The following is a 22,868-nucleotide window of genomic DNA, read 5'->3' as shown; positions in this document are numbered from 1 at the left end:
ACAGTTCGCGTAACAAGTCATAAACGACCGTAACTCATGCCAATGCAAATGAAGATCAGGCCGAAAGTATGAGGGATAAAAATGCCTTAGCACATGTCTCTCTGTGTGTATACATTCGTATTCAACCTCAACAGGGTGGTTGGAAAGGAGAGGAGGGTGCAAGCAAGACTAGAAGCTTGTGGAATTTGCCCAGGTACATCCAGGTTTCAGCCGGCATTACCCACCACACTTCTAAGCATTGTCTTTGCAGCCCACAAAAGGCCAGAAGCTGGGTTTTGAACCCAGAGTGTTGCCAGCTTTCTGCAGGAACTCTAGTGCACCCCAGCCCTGAATTTGCAGCAGCTGCCTGGGACCAAACAACACACAATGCCATGAGGGCAAGCAATGAAGAAAAGGTAGAAGAACCAATGGCTGGTTCATGCCCCCTAACAAAGAATGGCAACCCCAGAAGCCCAGATCTTGCAGTCCTTTCTGCCCGTCACCAATATTGCATTGTGCAGATGGTACATAACACCAGTGCAGTTAGGGAAAATGTACAAAACTAGTTCAAATGTATGTTGGAAGTGTAAGGAAAAGGAGGGGACATTTTATCATATGTGGTGGGATTGTAAGGTAATTAATTTTTTGGGGGAAATGATATACAACGAAGAAAAATGTTCCATTTAACATTTGTTTAAAAAACCTGAAGCATTTTTATTAGGGATTGTAGGGAACGATCTGCCAAAAAAGCTGAAAAACATCTCCATGTATGCGACAACGGCTGCGAGAGTTTTAATAGCACAAGGATGGAAGACTGAAGAAACCTCAACGAAAGAATCATGGCAAGAAAAATTGATGGACTATGCAGAACTGGCAAAACTGACATACAAGCTACGGGACAAGGATAACTGTGACTTTAAAGATGAATGGGAACCCTTTACAAAGTATTTGAAGATGCAACAAAGCGACCTGGACTCCTTGGCTGGCTTTGAATAAACATTCACAAACTTTTTATTGATAATAATCAGCTAAATAGTTTGAGGATCTATACAACTGTGTAACATGCAGAAAACAGCATTTTTAGAGAAATCAAAGACTGGAACTGAGGGAAGAAAAATGGGGGGGGGGAATAAGGATAATACATTTTGTTTTAATTTTGAATTAAAAAAAAAAACACCAAATATTGCCGGACCTGCGAACAGGAGAGCCGATCTAAGTGACAGAGTCTCTTGCAGCCCAGGCTTAAAGGATTTTCCATCCTCCTCCTGTTTGCCACTGCAGGCCTGCCGGAGTTACTGTCCAACAGCACGTTCCGCCAATAATGCCTGTTTACTCAGGCCGTTGCGGGCGCAGACAATGGCGGTTTCTTCAGACGTAAGCAGGTGCATTCCAAACAGGCCTCCTCCTTTCCGACAGCAAGCCGCCATCATTAGCCGGCATCTGCTCAGCGGGAGACCTCCATTATGCCTCCCAGGGCCGATGTAATTATACATTGACATAATTAACCCAGCAAGCCCATTAGGAAGGCCAGCTAAAAAATTCATCTATAATTATTTGTTGTGTGCATGCTAATGAGTCCATCTGCACTGCCATTGTACAACACGAACAAATTAATTTACAAGTCTGGATCTTTTTTAATAAGTTCAAGAAAATGGCTCCCATTGTACTAGACTCATGTTTCTTCCTTCCCCTATTTTTCTTTTCGTTTGAGCGGGGAGGAGGAGGGGGGGAACGAGACGAGGAATCGGGATTTCTAGGGTCAAAAATTAGGGAGACTAGGAAGAGATGGGACCAAGTGAGTTTTTCTTGCTAATATGGCAGGTGAAGGCAGCAAGAAAACCAGCCCTCAGTTATGACAATAAAAACAAGGGCGAGCATAATAGCAGGCAGGAGAAAATCAAAGGCAGCTATTTTGGACTGTTCTTGTGAATGGTGTCACGGAGGTGTTGCTTGCCACGGGATCCCTCATTGTCTGAAGGTAAAAATCCAGACAGAAAAGCTCCCCCATCCCCAAAGTCATTGTTTAGACAATTCACACCCGGACACCGACCGCAATATTCTGGATATGTCCTGGAGGCTCTGGATGTATGGCAAACCTACAAGGGGGTGACGTTGAGGGATGATGGCAGAAGAGGCAACCGGTTTTCCTGAAGGGGACCTCCTCCTGACAACTATTTTATGACAGAACATGGATACCCACCCTCTTTGTGTTTGTTTTTACTCCACATCACCGGCTGCTTGAAGTAGGGGAAATGCAAAGGGAAATGGCATTGGGGAACATGGTTGATTTTGCCACAAGTTAAAGGTAAAGGGACCCCTGACCATTAGGACCAGTCGTGGCCGACTCTGGGGTTGTGGCGCTCATCTCGCTTTATTGGCCGAGGGAGCCGGCGTACAGCTTCCGGGTCATGTGGCCAGCATGACTAAGCCGCTTCTGGCGAACCAGAGCAGCGCATGGAAACACTGTTTACCTTACTGCCGGAGCGGTACCTATTTATCTACTTGCACTTTGACGTGCTTTCGAACTTCTAGGTTGGCAGGAGCAGGGACCGAGCAACGGGAGCTCACCCCGTCGTGGGGATTCGAACCGCCGACCTTCTGATCGGCAAGTCCTAGGCTCTGTGGTTTAACCCACAGCGCCACCCACGCCACAAGTTATAGAGGGGGAAAACTGGTTATGGGGATGCCGTCTTACAGTGGCAGCATCGTTTATTTATTTTTTATTTAAAGTGGACTTCTGTCCTCACTCAGAGGGCAAACAGTATATTTGCCCTGGGTTTATACAGCACTGTCCAGACGTAAGCCTAGGTGAAATCACTCCAGAGACTGCGTCACTAATAACTAACGATATGCTCTCTCACCCAGAGACACAAAAACATGATGACAAGAAGACATTGCAGGCAAATATATTTTCTCTACCCAGATAAGAACATTTTGCTGCCTGAGATGGAATAGTGAGTACCCGAGGCGACAAACTATTTTGGTACTCGAGGAAGAAAACCCTACAAGCACCTCTTCTTCTCCCTGGCTCTGTCAAAATGCAATAATAATAAATTAAACAACTATTTGGTGTCCTTTCATTGATACCCAACATCTGCCACCTGAGGCCACCGCCTCACTTTGCCTAATGATAGGGCCAGCCCCATTTGTTCCCTTCCACCTTGGGCATCATCTTCCGAAGGCCCAGTTCTGGATGCTGCCACCGTTATCATAATGTTCCAGAGAAGCAATTCGCCCTGTAAAATGACTCCACCTGCCAGCCTGTTTCTGAGTGTAAGTCAAAGTGCCGGTTTTGACCTTTTCCAAGCTTGAAGCTACTTGAAGGACTGCCTCCTCCTATATGAATCTACCCATCCTTTCCGCTGTTTCCCATTTCCTCCATTTGCCACTGCTGTCTGAGGAATGCTTGGTGCCAATGTGTGAGGGAGCTTTCCTTGTGGTGTTCGGACCCCATCTATGGAACTCCCTGCCCCAGGAAGTCACGATATCTTATTCTTTATTTGTGTGCTGGCAGAAACTGGAGATATTTCTTTCTTTCCTTTTAAGCAAGCTTTTGATTCTGCTTAATTTGATTTATTGGGTTGTTAGTCTTGGCGTCTTTTCCTGTGATACCGCTCACTGTGTATTTAACAATGGATGGTTCTTATTTTTTTAGAACTTGTTCTTATGCTTTTGCAAGACACTTTTATAAGCAACCCCTTTCGGGATGGAAAGAACGGGGTGCGCATTTTTATGGAAATAAAAAACATTCCTGGCCTTGGAAAGTTTCCACCAGGAATGAGAAATCTCTTTCAGCCCAAGGGCCATATTCCCTCATGAGCAAATCTTTTGGGGGCCACATTCCAGTGGTGGATAGGGCCAGGCAACGGCTGAGACTCTTATCTGTGTACAGGTGATTATATTTCGGCCAAGGAAATGTGGAGGTTTCTACACACAGAGAGACACTCATCCTTTTCCCTGCAGTAACTTGGAGCAGGGCCTTTAGTGTGGCTGCCCCTGTTCTGTGGAACAGCACCCCTGTTGAGATATGACAGGCACCTGCCATCTGCACTTTCTGGAAATAGGGTTTCCCAGCTGGATAAAAGGGTCTTGGCAAACCACAAGGGCCCACTTGTAAGGGCTTCTGTCTTGTTTTAAATCTATTTGTTGTTTTTGTGTTTTCAACCGTTTTTAATTCTTTTATGTGCAGATCGCCTTGAGATAGTGGTTTAGAAAGCAGTTAAAAATTAATTGTATTAACAATAAAAATAGAAGCTGATACCCTGTGAAACAATTTACTTCTTGAGAGTTTTTAAAAGCCCAGGCTATCCAAAAAGGAAACCTTCCTCGGCTGTGTAGTAGGTGGATGCAAATTTCACTCCAGCTAGCAAACAACACGAGCTGAAGTTCTGCCTGCCCTATAGTGGCCTCAACTGACAGATGGCCATTCAACCTCTGTTTAAAAACCTCAAATGAAGGAGAGCTCGCCACCTTTCTGAGGGAGTCTGTTCCACCGTCAACAGATCTCTTACCATCTGAAATTCTTCCGTCTCACCCTGCAGAAGAGAGTGTCCCCTTCTTAGCGTATCACACTTTTGCAGCTCAGAGAAACTCCAGGAAACTGGAAGGCAATAAATCCCGAGCCAATAAAAGGGGCACCAGCGTCTTATGATCCACCTGTAGGACGCCCAGCTGTGGTGGATCATCAGCGAGAGACGTCGAGCGTAGCTGGGTTTGAAGCAGGGAGGGTGGAATAAAGGACTGGATAACTTTATGGCTGTTAATAACATTTGCAGCTATGCAAGCTAAGATAACGATATGGGCAATTAAACCTCATGCTTCAGGGTGTGAGCTGATGAGAATCCGATGGCGTTCGCACCATGCCACCTAAGACTTTGTGTGTACGCTCTCCTTTATTTTGCTGCCAGGGTGCTGGCGAAGGTGGCAGAATAACAGTGCTTAGAGGCCCGGTGAAAAGGATCTCAGGCAGCAGCTGGGACTGGGGAGGTGAGGATGCAAAAACAGCTCTGCAGGATCTGGTCGAAGGTATATAAAGTCCAGCAACTTGCTTCCCACCGTGGTCAAATCCTCCAGGAAGCCCCCAGGCAGGGCTTGAAGTCCTTTCCTGCTGTTTTTCTCTCCAGCAGCTGGTATGGGACGCGGGTGGCACTGTGGGTAAAACCTCAGTGCCTAGGACTTGCCGATCGCATGGTCGGCAGTTCGAATCCCCACGGCGGGGTGAGCTCCCGTCGTTCGGTCCCAGCTCCTGCCCACCTAGCAGTTCGAAAGCACCCCTAAGTGTAAGTAGATAAATAGGTACCGCTTTATAGCGGGAAGGTAAATGGTGTTTCCATGTGCTGCGCTGGTGCTGGCTCGCCAGCACAACTTCGTCACGCTGTCTCTGGACAGCGCTGGCCCCCGGCCTATAGAGTGAGATGAGCGCACAACCCTAGAGTCGGACACGACTGGCCCGTACGGGCAGGGGTACCTTTAACTGGTATTCTGTGGTATACTGGAGGTTCCCCAAAGACTTCCTGACTATCACAGCTACTTCTGCAATTTATTTGCACAACAATTTGGGGGGCCCTAGCCCCCTCCAACAAACAAACAAACAAACAAACAAACAAACAAACTGTGAGCAGCATAAATATATACAGCAGAGTACAATGAAATGCTATAAACCCATCAGTAAGCAAGACTACACAGGACAGCAAAATCACAACACAGGAGGACCATCAGAACTCTTCTCTAATTAAGAGGACTAAAGGGGGTTCTGCATCCCACATTCTCACATGTTTAAGGACTAGAAACATGGACAAACCATGAATACCCTCTAGTAGTCTCTGTTCTTGGAGAACCACTGGCAGGTGGAAGAGATAATACAGGGGCAACATCACATGCTCTATAGGGTACTGGATGATGATACTGATCTGAGCGATACAGAGAGAAAATCTCTCTTTCTCACATGCACAAATATTTGAACTTAGAGTCATGCATCAAAGCCTATTGACCATGGGTTCAGCACTAGCAGAAGAAGTAATTCCAACAAATATTAAAGAATGAATGAATGGACTTTGTTGCCCAAAGATGTGGGGGGCAGCCACTACCCTGGAGGGATATTAAATTCTTAAACACAGGCACACTTAGGCAGGGGCCCTGATGAATACATGAAAGTTTCCAGGCATAGGACCAAAAGGCACAAATGTTCGTCAATTTTGCATATGCAAAACTTGAAATTTAAATATTGCAGAAGGCAATCCAACTAATTCCCCAGCCTAGTCACCCCAGATAATTTTAAAATGAATTTGTACTCTGCCCCAGATCACCCGAAATCAGCTCCTGATTAATTCATTTTACCCCCCCCCCCGTTCATTTCCCAACAGGTCCTGCTGCGAATCAATTCGATTCCCCTCCAGTTATCCCCCTTCATTACTCTTAAATCATCTCTAGATATAGTCAGCTTCAATGTATTTCTATAATTTATTTCCCCCTACCCACTAAGTCAGATCACCCCCCACAATTCAATTTCCTCTGAATTCATTACCCACCCTAAAAAATAAAAAAAGAATATTTGGGGTCCATGCCTCAGACTCCTAGCAATGATCTGGATCAGGCTATATGATGGTGCCCATTGGTGATGCTTTAAGTTTTAATTTAAAAAACAAAAACACAGAGGATATCCTCTGGTTAGATACTTTATGAGGAGATTAGAGAAATTCCTGGAAGGGGAGAAATCTATCAGTAGCTATCAGCCAAGAAAGCTAAATGAAAGCTTCCTTATTCCAAGGTACTGAAGACATGGACAAACTCCAATAAACCGTGGTTTGGTTGTTGTCACAGTCTTCCTACAGGGGAGGTTTCCCAGAAGCACCTGGCCAGCTGATGTTGGGAGGCAGGCGCTAGACCAGGTGAGCTTTTGATCTAATCCAGCAAGACTATTCTTATGTTTGAGCAATGCCCATGACTCTGTCACACTAAGGGAATAAGTGCCTACAGAGGGTGGTGAATACAGCACAAGATATTATGGGCTGTCCCGTGAATTCGCTGGATGGAATATCGGAAGAACGTTGCCTCAGGAGAGTGAGGAAAATTCTCAGGGATGATTCACACCATGGCTGGCACTTTCTTGATCTCCTGCCCTTGGGCAGAAGATATAGAAGCATGATTAGTCGCACCAACAGGGTAAAGAACAGCTTTTATACGTGGGCTGTTAGGCTGCTGAATGAAAAGATAACAGCAGAGCAACTGACGTTCGGGTTTGGTTTCTCCCTCCGTGGGAACTTTTCCGGCAAAGCCAGAAAAATATATAACAAAATAGTACTTTAAAGTCATACTTGCTATGGCTTGAGACCACTAACGGCTAATTTACTTTGACTACATTCGATGGAACGTTCGCAGGAAGAGACCAAACTCAGTGAGGTCGGTCTTTGAAGCAAGCCTTGCTATCTAGATCACCTATTTGACGTCCGGCCACGAGGAGGTGCTGTTGAACATTACTTGCAACCCCCAATTTATTCTGGAAACAGTTTTTGCATCAACCAGAAAAAAGGTATGTGTGGGGGGGATGACTTTCCCCTTCTCTGTTCAAGTCAGCCTTTTGGGTAATAAAGTATTGACTCTGTAGGGCTTCCAGGAAAACATACACACACACACACACACACACATATATATAATGCAGGTGGATGAAGAAGAAAATAAAACGCATTTTGACAATGTCTTGCGAAACAAGGGGATTGCTAGGTACTTCATAGACTAAGGGTACAAAGCCATGGCAAAAAATTGCATAAAAATGTGTATGCTAATAGATGCAAATTTAGGTCTCTAAGCAAATTAAGACAGTGGTTGGTTGGAAGCTCACTAGATCTGTTACCCTATGAGCAAGTTTTCTTTATTTTTTATAAATATATCCACCTAAGAGAGCCTGCAATCCTAAATCCCATTTACCAGGGAGTAAGTCCTACTGAACTGTATAACGCTTACTTCGAAATAGGCACAGTTACGACTGTGCAGTTAGTCAGGTCCATACATTTCAATGGATCTACTCTGAGCGTAACTAATGTTGGATGCAAGTACCAAAAGGATCACCTCCTTCCCCACAGGGTTTTCCTAGGGTAATTCCATCACCCACAGAAGCTTGGGGTGTTGGCAACCCAGGAGAGGGCCGTCTCTATGACAGCTCCTAAACTGTGGAAATCCCTCCCCACAGAGGTTTGTTTCTGCAGTATGCAGCTCTTTCCCTGGCCTTCGACACCTGAGACACATGTTTTCAGGACCCACCATATTCCTGTGACTGATTTGTTTTAAACTGTTTCTGATATTTTAAATTGTTGTAGCCTGCTCTGGGACCTGATGCATTGTTTATTTTTAGTTTAGTTTATAAGAAGAGGAGAAGGGGCAGAAGATCCAGTGCCCAGCAGAAAAGACTCCCCATCGCACTTCACCCCCTAACAACACGCCCGTTGCAAAAAAACAGATATGCCCAGAGCCCTGCTTATGTACATTTCAGTCTTGACAAAAACTCATCTCTCCCTCTCTCTCTCTTTCACACACACACATGAATGAAACCTCAAACCATGTTGTTGATTTTAACGAAACTGCAATTTTTGGAGTGCTCAATATGGCAATTTGTGAGGGTAGAGATGTATTTGCCGCCCTAGTGGTTGGGCTCTAAAGCCACACAGCAATGCTTCTTGGCCTAGTAAGCCACTGGGAAACTTCTTCTCTGTTAAGCCATCTGAAGCAGGGGTAACCCACTCCCAGGGATCTGGAATGATGGGAGTTGTTGTTCATCAACATCTGGAGGGCACCATGTTGGTGACCCATGACACATCATTCATGCAGCCAAACTCCCTCCCATGAGAGGTCCGACTGGCTCCCTCCTTGTTACCCCACCACCTATTTCTCACCTTTTCTCTAAACCAAAGTGTCCCAAATGCCGCGATCTTTCCTCATAGGAGAGTTGCTCTACCCCCATGGTCATTTTGGTTACTGGAACTTTTCCCAACTGTAGATTCATTAAAAGCCCGGCTACCTTTTCCTCAAATGGCCGCATAGCAATGTGATAGGGCACGTCCTTTGAATGCAGATAGCCCCAGGTTCAGTCCCTTCTTCTCACTTGAGAGGGGCTGTCAGTCAGAGTAGACAACAATGGTGTCCCAATCCATGGGGATACCCAACAGGTTGGCCCAAGTAAGGAGGACACCAGTAGTTTCAGAATTCTAGGCAGAGAAGGTGGCAAGATCAGCACCTTGGAGAGGGACCTAGGTGTGATTTTCAGAACCGCTGAGCCGCTGAGGCAAATCCTACAAGTTGTCCCAGCAGTATCCTGAAGCAACAGGCAGAGCTTCAAAGCCTGGGCTAGGTATGCTTGGTGGCTGGTCCCAGACTTTGGAGCTCCCTTCCTAGGGAAGTCAGACTGGCTCCTCCTTGTTGTCCTTCTGTTGGCAGGTGAAGACTTCCTTATTCCAAGAGGCTTTTAGGAACTGGCTGCTTTTAAGGAAAGGGATGGTGCTGTGATATTTGTATTGTAATTATCTGCATGTTTTAATACACACACACACACACACACACACACACACACACGCGCGCGCTTTAATTATTTGTGTTTAACCGCTTATGAATTGTTCCCCCCCTATTTTTTTAACCACTTCTATTTTATCTGTAGTGGGACACGGGTGGTGCTGTGGGTTAAACCACAGAGCCTAGGACTTGCTAATCAGAAGGTCAGCGGTTCGAACCCCCGCGACGGGGTGAGCTCCCGTTGCTCGGTCCCTGCTCCTGCCAACCTAGCAGTTCAAAAGCACCTCAAAGTGCAAGTAGATAAATAGGTACCGCTCCGGCGGGGAGGTAAACGGCTTTTCCGTGCGCTGCTCTGGTTCGCCAGAAGCGGTTTAGTCATGCTGGCCACATGACCTGGAAGCTGTACGCCGGCTCCTTCGGCCAATAGAGCGAGATGAGCGCCGCAACCCCAGAGTCGGCCATGACTGGACCTAATGGTCAGGGGTCCCTTTACCTATTTTATCTGTAAGCCACCTTGAGTCCTTGTTTGGGGAAAAAGGTGGGGTATTAGCATCATCTTCATCATCATCATCATCATCATCATCATCATGCCCCATGAATGCTACATGTGATTAGTCATAGTGATGGTGCCTTCCTCTGTAGCAACTGGCTTCTTCAAGCTGTTGGGTGGTCTCCTAAGGGCCTCCCTGATCCCCCAAGAAATCTGTGGACCAACGGTATGTCCCCCTGGGGTTTGGGGGATGAGATATGGGCACCACATGGGACGGATCCATCTCCTCTTGGGATGCCTCATTGGCGGACTTTGCCTCCAAGGATTCTCTGGGGCCATGACAGCTGGGCTGCATGGGCAAAGACTCTCTGTTTCAGGGTAAGGAAGCACCCTGCACTTTCTCACTCTTCTGTGGTGCTCAAACCTCCTTCCTTCCTCACGGCTCGCTATTTTGCAAGCCTGCTTTCTGCCCACCTCTGGGGTCTCTTTTCAAAATGAAGAAGCGACGCAGAAATCAACCAGACAATTGCTGGCCTCTTTTTAAAAGGCATAGAAGCTTCCATAACAAGTCCTGCATCTCTCCCCTTGCCCCTTGTACATTAACTGTTCATTTTTAAAGGACTTTGTGGTGAATCCTGACCTTAGCAAGACCAACCTGGGCTCCGTTCACCATCTTTCAACATCCTGCCTGCATCAAGAGACGCTTCACACTGCACGGTCGGCCCACGTTAACAAACGCCTTCACATGCCGCTTGCAATTAATGCTGCCCCAATGATATCACACCCTAAACAGTATCCGGTATTACAATACTGAGCTTTGGGGAGACATTTCCCTCTCCTTTTTAAACGTTGCATTACTCCCAACAACACCCTAAGAGGCGTGTTCATAATGAAGAACAATACAGAGGAGCAGCCTCTATACTCCACAGGTTCAAATATAACACATGCACACGTGAACTCAACCACAGTGGCCCCAACTAACAAATTTCTGGCAGAGGTTTGCATGTGCAAAAGCAGCCAGATTACAGCACACAGATGAAAGTCTTGCTTCTCCTCTGCCCAACCTGTTTTCTCCTGCAGCTGGGGACAAGAACAGAATATAAGAGCTCCCCGGCTGAAACAAGCTCCTGAGATAACAATAACAACAACAACAACAACAATAAAATAAAAAAAATAAAAAATACAATTTTATTTATATCCCGCCCTCCCCAGCCGAAGCTGGGCTCAGAGTGGCTAACAACAGTAAAATGATACAACATTCAAAAATCATTTCATTATAAAATCAGTTCAAATCAGATTAATGGCAACCATTGGGCTAGAGTTCTGTGAGGATTGCCAGAGGAGGGAGTCAGGCTGTGCCTTGGCCAAAGGTGGAACAGCTCTGTCTTGATGTCAAGATGTCAAGTCCCGCAGGGCCCTAGTCTCTTGTGACAAAGCGTTCCACCAGATTGGAGCCAAAGCCGAAAAGGCCCTGGCTCTGGTTGAGGCCAGCCTAACCTCTCTGTGGCCCGGGACCTCCAAGATGTTTTTGTTTGAAGACCATAAGGTCCTCCGTGGGACATACCAGGAGAGGCGGTCCCGTAGGTACGAGGGTCCTAGGCCATATAATTTCATTACGCGAGGCCCTTGCAAATATATCACCAGAATCTTGAGGTCTAGAATCTTGAAAATTGGGATCCCAAGGAAGCTGAATCCTGGCCCCTATTATGTTGTGTACATCCCACATATTCCTAGCCCTGCCCTTTCTTAACAAGTTACTTTCTCCAACAAGTCTGTTGTTTGTTTGGATCTCCCCGCCCCCATGAAAGCTAAAACACAATGAAGAAATCATCCATCACCACCATGCAAGTCAAAAGGGAGGCTTAAATCAAACCATCCTCGACAACAATGACATTAATTATGCTTTTAACACGATTTTACTGCTTCCCTTCCCTGCCACCCTCCCAGCCCAACACAGACACACACCCGTCCCTCTCCACCATGCCACATCTGTCTGAACAATATCAAGAAGATTTATGATTTTTTTCCTTCTTCCCGTAATTACAGACACACAAGCCCGGGTTCACTTTATCAAAATACTTGCTGAGCAATCAGACTTTCTCGCTGCCTTTCTCCGCTTGAGGTTTGCATTGGCAGAAGCCATTCAACACACACACACACACACACACACACACACAACCAAAGAAACACACCACCCCTCGAAGAAATCTGTCTAAAAAAGTGTTGAATCAGGAACTTGTTTGTTGCTTCTGAAACGTTCTACAAAGAATTTGCTTGTCAACAGATATACATGTATTTATAGGTGGAATACCTGCAGGGAAAGATTCATTCTGGGGGAGAGGAGTATTCAAGGAAAAAGGAGCAAGGGTGCATTGGAAAATTGCAGTGTGTTGCGGGTTTGTGTGTGACCCATCGCAGAGCATATAGTCCTTATAGTTTCATGCTCCATGTTGAAACTTAATGACAGGGGAGGGAACAGACATACACCCGCTTTGCCCAAACTCCTAACTGCCTGGAAAACGAATTAACATCCTCGCAAAAGCTCTCTTGCAGGACTCTGGCAGTTAGGAGCTAGGCAGACTCAGCTAAGCGGCACTCTGGCGGGTCAGGGTTTGGTTCCGGGGCAAGAAGGTGAGTGAAGGACTGATCTGGCCAGGGACTCTGGTGGTGTCAGACCCAGAAACAAACTGAAGAATGTGCCATGTCCTTGCAGCTGACCCTTTGTGCAGCAAAAGTGGTCACCTTGATAAGGAAAGGAGAAAAGGCGGACTGGCCAATTGAGCACCATTCTACTGCCAGCCAATCATAAGAGGCAATGCTGTCTATTTCTAAATTTCTATTGGTGACTGAGTGGACCCTGAGCATGGGCACCAGTCGTGGACCATCACAGCGCTGGGTTATTTAATAAGCTGACTAAGCATGTGTTCGAAAAGCACGCCAAAAAGTACAAGTAGATCAATAGGTACCACTCTGGCGGGAATGTAAGCGGCGTTTCCGTGCGCTGCTCTGATGTAGGGTGTTTCATTGCGCCAGAAATGGCTTAGCCACATAACCTGGAAAAACTGTCTGCGGACAAATGCCGGCTCCCTCAGCCTGTAAAGCGAAATGAGCGTTGCAACCCCAGAGTCGTTTGCAACTGAACTGAACTGTCAGGGGTCCCTTTACCTAAGCATGTGTTTAAGGCACCAGCAAACAACAACAACAACATATTTATATGCCATCCATTTGACTGGGTTGCTCCAGCCACTCTGGGCAGCTTCCAACAAATTAAAGCAAAGCAGGGGCACTGCCGGAAATGAGAAATTATTGAAAGAATTTGACATTTGGCATTCCCCCCCTCAACCCCCACATCAAAACTATAAATCACGAGAAAAATCAGAACTTTGTGAGACTTTCTTACACCCCACTTTCTCTGGTCTCCTTTTATCCCTTCCTCCCACGTTCTACTAACGTAAATCAAAGCAATGCAAGGGAATCAGATCTTGTCATGTGTGGCACACAATAACCAACATTGCAGCATGCCATGTAAGCTTTTTGCCATTTTGAAAAACAAAATGTTATTTTTAGTATTTTTATTTTGAGTTGTAGCAGGTGCTTTAATCTTCCCGCTCCTTAGGGCCTCTAAAGGTCTTAATTGAGTGGTACATAAATGTACTAAACTACAATAATAATAAATACAAGAATTAAATAAAGGCAAGGGAACTGAACACAAGAATCAGCCCCCCAAAGTCAAAGGATCACGATAACTACAAAACAAACCAATTCCGAGCACTGCTGACATATCCAGTCCTTGGCATTCTAGTTCCAAAACCGAAACAAGCATTGTCACTTTTTCATCAATAGCATCAGAGCTATTTCTTCTTTGAGCCACTTCTGTTAATTTATTCATAGCTGCAATTTTGAGTATTTGTTCGTTTCTGCAAAAGGTCTTTTTTCTCACTGTTGGATAACCCCTAATGTTCCTAGGCAAAATATTCATTGGAATATATCCTTGCAGATAATATAAGAGCTGGACACACATGAAGAAAACTAAAACAAACAAAGATGGAATGAATTTATAGAGACAGTAAACGGAGCTGCAATATTTAGCCTGCAATCCTTCTGAGTTACTTCAGAGTAACTCCTGCTGAACTCAGTGCCGCTTACCGTATTTTTTGCTCTATAAGACGCACCAGACCACAAGACACACCAAGTTTTTGGAGGAGGAAAACAAGAAAAAAAATATTCTGAATCTCAGAAGCCAGAACAGCAAGAGGGATCGCTACGCAGTGAAAGCAGCAATCCCTCTTGCTGTTCTGGCTTCTGGGATAGCTGTGCAGCCTGCATTCGCTCCGTAACACACACACACATTTCCCCTTACTTTTTAGGAGGGAAAAAGTGAGTCTTATAGAGCAAAAAATACGGTACTTCTGAGTGTAGAAGCATATAGGAATCGGATTGCAGTGAAACCATTTACAAGAAGGAATGAAAAATATTTTAATCAACATCGGCCGAGAACTAGAGCTCCACCCTCAGCTTCAAACAATGGAACCTCTTCTCAGCCCCCTCACTGACTTCTGACATTCAATGAGGCATAGCTCACCTGTTTGCAAGCTAATCTTCACAGCCATGAGGACTAGGTAGTTGTTTCCCTTCCGGATTTCAAATTCCAAAATCTGGGCTTGCAAGTGGTAAAGGAAAGGTGGAGAAACACTGCTCCTGCTTTACAGCTCCATAATCCTTTTGTCAAACGCACACAACAAGGAATACCTGAGAGGTATGGCCATATGCATCGCAACCCTTCCAACCCATCAAATCTAAATTCCATTGTCTGCCCCTTTGTGGCGAAGGGAGTTCAGTCATCTTAGTTAACTTGCTGTCAAAGAGACAAGTGCGGATCGCGGCAGCGTTATTACAAGGCGAGAGCAAATGTATTCCTTTTTTATTGTCAAGACAGATTTGGCTCAGGCACTGAAATACAGCGATAGCAAAAGATTTTTCCTCTTGTCTGTTCTGCTACCTCTTCAAAAAGAACACGGGGGACACCAGCTCACCGCGAGCCCTTCCTGCCATGCAGGGAGCGATAGGCGAGACCCGACGCAGCGGGGGAAATGAAGTCAGAAACGCCGGAGGGGCAGGTGGAGAGACGGATGCTCAGCGATAAAACCGCTCCGGCAAAACTTTGCACTGTATGGTCCAAATGCCCACACCAGGAAAAGACAGTTTCAGTGACCACCTATAAGTTAGGTCTGCCAACTTTAATGGGACAAAAAAATGTGTCACTGATTAGTCAGGCAACATTATTATTACTATTATTGGGAGAAATTCAGCATAGCGCTAAGAAGATTGCTCCACCAGCCCAAGCATTTTTGCTAACCCAATGGAATGATCTACTTTCTCCTCCAGGGGTTTTCCCGGCACCTCTAAGCCAAGCCAATTTTACTTTTGGAGGGGGCTGCAAGGGGGGGGGGAAGGAGAGGGGGGAAATCCCTGTTGCATTTGTAGAAGTCCTTGTGCAGGCTTCTGCTGGCATGACTAGTTAGCTGAACCTGGCCTATCATTGTATAATATGAATATATAATACACTTATTATATAATATATAGGATACAGTCCGATCATATCTTATGCATGATTAAGCTGCGCAATTTCGACCTTGTGTGGCTGAATGCTGGCTGGCTGCAAATGTGCTCTGGGATGCTCTCCTGAGATCTTGCAGGAACTCAAAGGAACTCGCGATATCTTGCAAGCCTCCCGGACCATGGTAAGGAAGGCAGAAAGCTTAAAAGTTTTCTTTGTGGGGGGGGGAGCATAGCTCACCTTGTGCACTGGCTCTGGAAGGACGGTCACACAGGGGTGGTTTGAGTATACAGTGGTACCTCGGGTTAAATACTTAATTCGTTCCGGAGGTCCGTTCTTAACCTGAAACTGTTCTTAACCTGAAGTACCACTTTAGCTAATGGGGCCTTCCACTGCTGCCATGCAGCTGCCGCATGATTTCTGTTCTCATCCTGAAGCAAAGTTCTTAACCCAAGGTACTATTTCTGGGTTAGCAGGGTCTGTAACCTGAAGCATCTGTAACCTGAAGTACCACTGTACGTGCTTTTGCATCGACACACCACCCCCCTAACACAACCCCTGTGCAATATATGACCATACTGTGTAATATTAATTTTAATATGTATTGTATAATATCATCACAATAATATATGTACTTATAGCAGGCATAGGCAAACTCGGCCCTCCAGATGTTTTGGGACTACAACTCCCATCATCCCTGACAACTCTTAGCTAGGGATGATGGGAGTTGTAGTCCCAAAACATCTGGAGGGCCGAGTTTGCCTATGCCTGACTTATAGAAACAACAGCCAGACAACATCTTAGAACAGGCATTCCCACTTCACATTCTCCCAGGAGGGGTCTACTGTGACGTAACAAAACATGCCTTCAAATAAGGACTAAAGTTAGAACTTAGCAAATATTCACCATCACAAGAACTAGCAACTTTCAAAAATAAAATCGGAGAGGTCCAAATCGACCCCGGGTGCTGAGGAAATCTGGAACGCCCCCAGCAAGCAGCTCTGATGACACACATAAGTAGGAAGTGAGGATGCACTGCAAGGGATGAAAAGGCCGGTTTTGTGGTTATCATTTTCATGGCACCGCTAATATAAAAAGAGGCTTAGGCATCTTGTTAGCCAGCGCCTTTTCCACAGCGAACGAGTCCTGAGGATGCTCCTGTGAGCAAAGGCTTCTGGATAATCATAACTAGGCACTCAGAACAACAATTCTGCCCTTTCAGAAGCAATTCCGCGAAAGGAGCCGAGGCGAACCATACCTGGAGCTTCAATCAGTTGCTTGTAAACACTCAGGAACGCCGCTTCTGCTTCTTTGCTTCTTTTACTAAGAGCAACCACCTGAGGGGAAGATAAAAATAACAGTAACTAAAACCACGCAGGAACCATCAAGGGAAATGCAGTTTTCTCCCACAAAGTTGTGCTCTCAGGTGAAGATGCTGCAAATCGGGCAACCCAAGACAGCTTGGGTGCCGGAGGCAGAACCACCCTGAAGGTGGTAAAAGAACATAATAAATTAAGGAATTTAATTTATTATTTAATGAATGCCCTGTTTCCTCAGTCTTGCAGTGAGGTGTAGTGGTCAGAGTGTCAGAGGAGGACCAGGAAGAATGAGGTTTAAATTCTTGTTTTGTCCCTATCTCACCGCACTGGGCTCTTGAGAGGATAAAATGCGGGAGGGATGAGGGGGCAAACAATTTCTGCCTCCCTGAGCTCCTAGGGTCAGCAAACTTTTCAGCAGGGGGCCGGTCCACCGTTCCTCAGACTATGTGGGGGGCCAGACTATATTTTGGAAAAAAAATATGAACGAATTCCTATGCCCCACAAATAACCCAGAGATGCATTTTAAATAGAAGCACACATCCTACTCATGTAAAAACACCAGGCAGGCCCCACTAATAACCCAGAGATGCATTTTAAATAAAAGGACACATTATACTCATGTAAAAACACGCTGATTCCCATGTCCGTGGGCCGGATTGAGAAGGCGATTGGGCCTCATACAGCCTCCGGTCCTTAGTTTGCCTAGCCATGTCCTAGACCAGTGTTTTTCAACCACTGTTCCGTGGCACACTAGTGTGCCACGAGATGTTGCCTGGTGTGCCGTGGGAAAAATTGAAAAATTCGAAAGATTTAAAAATAAAGTATTTTATAATTTTTCATATTTCTGTTTACTTACTCTTTCATAATAAAGTAATTATAAAATACTTTCTTTGTGTTTATTTGATTCCTATTCAAGAGAATTACTTTATATATAGTCAATATAGGCACAGAGTTAATTTTTTTAACATTTTCTAATGGTGGTGTGCCTCGTGATTTTTTTCATGAAACAAGTGTGCCTTTGCGCAAAAAAGGTTGAAAAACACTGTCCTAGACAAAGGCCAAAACTAGGACTAGGCCCTGTTTCCAGGAATAAGCAACCCTTCTCCTAGGCTTATATTAAAAATATCAATTGGTTTCACACCAGTTTAAGGGTGCATCTACACACCATACATTTAAAGCACCAGGAGAATACCTTGAACAGTTATGGCAGTGCTTTTTTTCAAAAAAGAAAAAAGTTGAGGGGTACTCTCATTTTCCTACTCTTATTGAAATACAGTGGTACCTTGGGTTAAGAACTTAATCCGTTCTGGAGGTCCGTTCTTAACCTGATACTGTTCTTAACCTGAAGTACCACGTTAGCTAATGGGGCCTCCCGCTGCCGCCACGCTGCTGGAGCACAATTTCTGTTCTCACCCTGAAGCAAAGTTCTTAACCTGAAGCACTATTTCTGGGTTAGCGGAGTCTGTAATCTGAAGCGTATGTAAGCCGAGGTACCACTGTAATGCCCCTCAATGAGGCCAAACTTAGATTCACAAAATGTTTAGGGGAATGCGTACCCCCCCCATAAAAAGCACTAGCTTCCCCAAAGAATCTTGGGAACTGTATATTTGTTTGTCTTTATCTGAAGGCATTCCTGTTCAAGGAAGTTTTTAGGGTGTATTGCGCTTTTACTATTTTTTTGTTGGGAGCCGCACAGTGTGGCTGGGGCAGCCCAGTCAGATGGGCGGGATAGAAATAATAAATTATTATCATTTTATATTCTTTACTGAAAGATAAAGAACACATCATTGCAACTGCACAGAGTAAGACAAGACAGAAAGAAGAAAAGAAATAGCACCCATGTAGAAAACAAAAAAGAACAGCAACAAAAATCTGTATACATTCCAAAAAAGAGAGAGAATGTTATTGTAGTTAACCAGTTGTTAGAAGACCCCCTATTGCCCCCTCCCCAAACTACAATTCCCAGAGTGGTGTAACAATCACTCCCTCTTCACAGGGAATTCTGTACATCAGTGTTTTCCAACCTTGGGTCTCCAGCTGTTTTTGAACTGCAACTCCCATCATCTCTAGCTAGCAGGACCAGTGGTCAGGGATGATGGGAGTTGAAGTCCAAAAACAGCTGGAGACCCAAGGTTGGAAAACACTGCTGTACATTGTAGCTCTGCAAGGGGAATATGAGGGGCTCCTAAAAATACTCAGCACCCTTAACAAACACTCCCAGGATTCTTTGGAAGAAAGGCACGACAACTTAAAGTGGTATCATAGTGCTTTAAATATATGGTGTGGATGCGGCCTTAAAGTAGGGTTGCCATACGTCTGGGTTTTGTTGGACATGTCCTCTTTTGGGGGGCCGGCGTGCCCATCTGGGTGGATTTTTGAATTTTACAACAACAACAACAACAACAACAACAATAAAATATACTGCCCTATACCTGCAGGTCTCAGGGCAGTTAACAGGATAAAATCAAAACACAAAACACAAAATCCACAATCAAAATAAAAACAGCCATCACCCAACCCCAACCCCCCAAATAATTATTATTTTTAAGGACATAGGATGTCAATCAAATCAACCAAAGGCCTGGTTAAAAAAGAACGTTTTTGCCTGGTGCCTAAAGGTGCCTAATGAAGGTGCCAGTCGAACTTACTTGGGGAGAGCATTCCACAGACGGGGGCCACTGAAGTACCTGGGTTTGGTTTTTTAAAATAATAATAAAAAATTATCAGGGGGACGGGGGACGCTAGAGCCACGCTCGGCCTTGCTCTTCGGAATATGGCAAGCCTACCCCAAAAACAATCAGTTCAGTGAATTCTCTATATTATTAATACTCCTTAGCCACCATCACAGAATTACAGCTCCCTAAGGAACCCACAGAGCCTAGGACTTGCCGATCAGAAGGTCGGCGGTTCAAATCCCCGCGACGGGGTGAGCTCCCGTTGCTCGGTCCCTGCTCCTGCCAACCTAACAGTTCGAAAGCAGGTCAAAGTGCAAGTAGATATATAGGTACCGCTCCAGCGGGAAGGTAAACAGCGTTTCCATGCGCTGCTCTGGTTCCCTCAGCCAATAAAGTAAGATGAGCGCCGCAACCTGTCAGTTGGTCACGACTGGACCTAATGGTCAGGGGTCCCTTTAGCTTTACCTAGGGAGCAGGAATGACTGCTAAAACCAGTTTAAGTTTCCTGTTCCTCGGGCATCTTTTGCCTGTTGTGAGAGACAGAATCTTTGGGTGACCCAAGGTGGTTGCTATTCCTTTCTCCACCAGCTGACCTCAGAAACTGAATCCCAACTCTGCAACCATCTCTCTTCAGCGACAGGCTGGCTTTTTATATTTTTACAAACGATGCCAGTTGGATTGTACTTGTCTTGGTGCTTGCATGCTGCTTTGTGAAGATCCTTTTGCTTAAAAAGCGGGTTCTAAATTTGTTATACCTAACCTTTTATAAGGGACGTGGGTGGCGCTGTGGGTAAAACCTCAGCGCCTAGGACTTGCTGATCGCATGGTCGGCGGTTCGAATCCCTGCGGCGGGGTGCGCTCCCGTTGTTCGGTCCCAGCGCCTGCCAACCTAGCAGTTCAAAAGCACCTCCAGGTGCAAGTAGATAAATAGGGACCGCTTACCAGTGGGAAGGTAAACGGCGTTCCGTGTGCTGCGCTGGCTCGCCAGATGCAGCTTGTCATGCTGGCCACGTGACCCGGAAGTGTCTGCGGACAGTGCTGGCTCCCGGCGTATAGAGTGAGATGAGCGCACAACCCTAGAGTCTGGCAAGACTGGCCCGTACGGGCAGGGGTACCTTTACCTTTACCTTTAACTTTTTACAGAGATCAACTTTAGCAACATCATGATGGCAAAAAGGAAGAAACAAGCAGCCATCTCTCTTGAAGAACAAGCCAAAATCTTGGGTGAGTTTTTAATACCATTTCAGGATTTTCTAGTATTACAAATTTAAAATACACACACGCAAACCTGAAAGTTGCTCGTTTTTTCCCCTTCCAAATTTGGGCTTCACAATAGAAACGGCCTGCTCTGTATGGTGAAGCTGCTTTTGCAGCTCAACAAAGATAATGCAGCATGATTTCAACCCATGTCTTCCCTTTGTTGTTAATGTATTGGAGGGGAGGGCCTGGGGGCTGGCGCTGGCTAGAAGATTCCTTCAGCCCCCCCCTTCCCTCTTCTCTGTAATCCAGGTGGTCAGCAAAATCTCACTCTCCGTGTGTGTGCTGCGCATCAAATCCCTTCCCCCAAACTGCCATTCAAACTGGCAGGAAGACCCAAGAAATAATTAATTTCCTCTAATTAGGTGCCAGGCAGGCTGGCTGGCCCCCTCTTCAACCCCCCTCTGATAGCCAGATGGGAGAGGAAGTTAAAAAAAACAACTGAGCGTCCATTCATATTCAGCGCTACATCCCATCCAGTGGCACTGGAACAGTCCACCTAGAGGCATCGTAATGGGGAGGGTGCATCCCGGATGCCATGTCTGGGGGGTGTGTGACAAGAAGGCACCCTGCGGGGGCTCGTGGCGGCATGACCAGCCATTACGCCGCTGCTGCTGCATGTGGAGGATCCTCTGTTCACAACTGTAGCAGATGATCCTGGTGCTGGCGGCTATGTTTGCGTTGCACACATGCGCTGTACGTAGCGATGCCACACGTGTTGTACATAGTGGTTTGCTGCTGGCATGACTCGAGCATTGTACGGACGGCGGTGGGATCCAGCAGGGTATCCCGGCACCGTCCGTACGGCACTGGCGGCAAACCGCTATGTACAGCGCATGTGCGGTGTTGCTACGTACAGCGCATGCGTCGTATGTAGCGATGCCGCACACATGCCCTATGTAGCGACACAACGCCCCGGGTGTCACGACGCCTTTGTTCGCTCCCGAGACCACCATCACTGTACAAAGGGGCCCCCCACCTCAAAAACGCATGTTCTATTCTGTCCCTTCAACAGCTTCGAAGTAGGCCGACGACTTCCGGGTGCGGAGTCCTTACCCTCCAATACTCCTCAAATGAAAATAGGAACATTTTCCCCTGAGAAATGTTGGAGGAGATACATCAGCACAAAAGGGAGCAGGATAAGGCAAATTGCTTTGTAATGCGGGTCTTACATCAGAGTGATATTTAATTAATTAATTAATTAATTAATTAATTAATTAAAAAGAACATTTTTTAAAAAAAATTGCTCAGCAATCCCAATTTCCTCAATATGACCCCACCACCACCATATTGCAGGTTGTGGGGAATATGGCTGATGACAACCCTGCAGTGTAGCCCACTATAAAAATTGCTGTTCCGATACAAGGCTGAGGTGTGTTTGAATCCCTAGCTAAATATCCCGCATAGAAATAATATAATAATAATAATTTATCATTATTAAACCCCGGCCATCTGGCTGGGCTTCCCCAGCCACTCTGGGCAGCTTCCAACAAAATACAGTAATCCATCAAACATTAAAAGCGTCCCTAAACAGGGCTGCCTTCAGATGTCTTCTAAAAGTCTGGTAGTAGTTGTTCTCGTTGACATCTGGTGGGAGGGCGTTCCACAGGGCAGGCGCCACCACCGAGAAGGCCCTCTGCCCGTTTCCCTGTAACTTCACTTCTTGCAGTGAGGGAACAACCAGAAGGCCCTCGGTGCTGGACCTCAGTGTCCGGGTAGAATGATGGGGGTGGAGACGCTCCTTTAAAGTGTACTCTAAGCTCCAGCAAAGGTCATTTTTACTTGAACTACGCTTCTGTCAGCCAAAGTCCTTCCTTCCAGCCTGCCACGTGAAAGCGCTGGGCTTTCTTGCCTTGCACGCGGATGAGCTGTGCTTTTATTTTATAATAAACAAAACTGTGCCCCTCATCATTGCACACTAGGCGAAGTGCATCTAAGGAACCTCTGCCTTGCTTGGGTGCTCTTAAAGGAACAGAAGCCCAGTTCTTAATGCTATACAGCTCCAAGAATTCTCAAAGGCTCTGAGATTACGCCTGCAAGTTCCTTTGGTACCGTTGGACGCAGTCCACCAGGCCCTGGAGATCGGAATGCAT

At 45.9% G+C, this 22,868-nt stretch overlaps 1 protein-coding gene across 1 annotated transcript in view; it reads right to left on the bottom strand.

Annotated features, from left to right (window-relative positions):
* The window catches only part of CUX2 (cut like homeobox 2), a 241,997-nt gene that overhangs the window by 50,587 nt on the left and 168,542 nt on the right, over nt 1-22,868 (bottom strand). The window contains exon 4 of the mRNA XM_083753146.1: nt 16,783-16,861. Within this exon, the coding sequence (XP_083609272.1) occupies nt 16,783-16,861 (79 nt within the window). The remainder of the gene's footprint in view (nt 1-16,782; nt 16,862-22,868) is intronic.

The sequence above is a fragment of the Podarcis gaigeae genome (genome assembly GCF_964106915.1).
Source record: "Podarcis gaigeae genome assembly, chromosome: 8".
NCBI lineage: Eukaryota > Metazoa > Chordata > Lepidosauria > Squamata > Lacertidae > Podarcis > Podarcis gaigeae.
The sequence above is the reverse complement of the archived record's forward strand: the minus strand, read 5'-3'. Positions and strand labels throughout refer to the sequence as shown.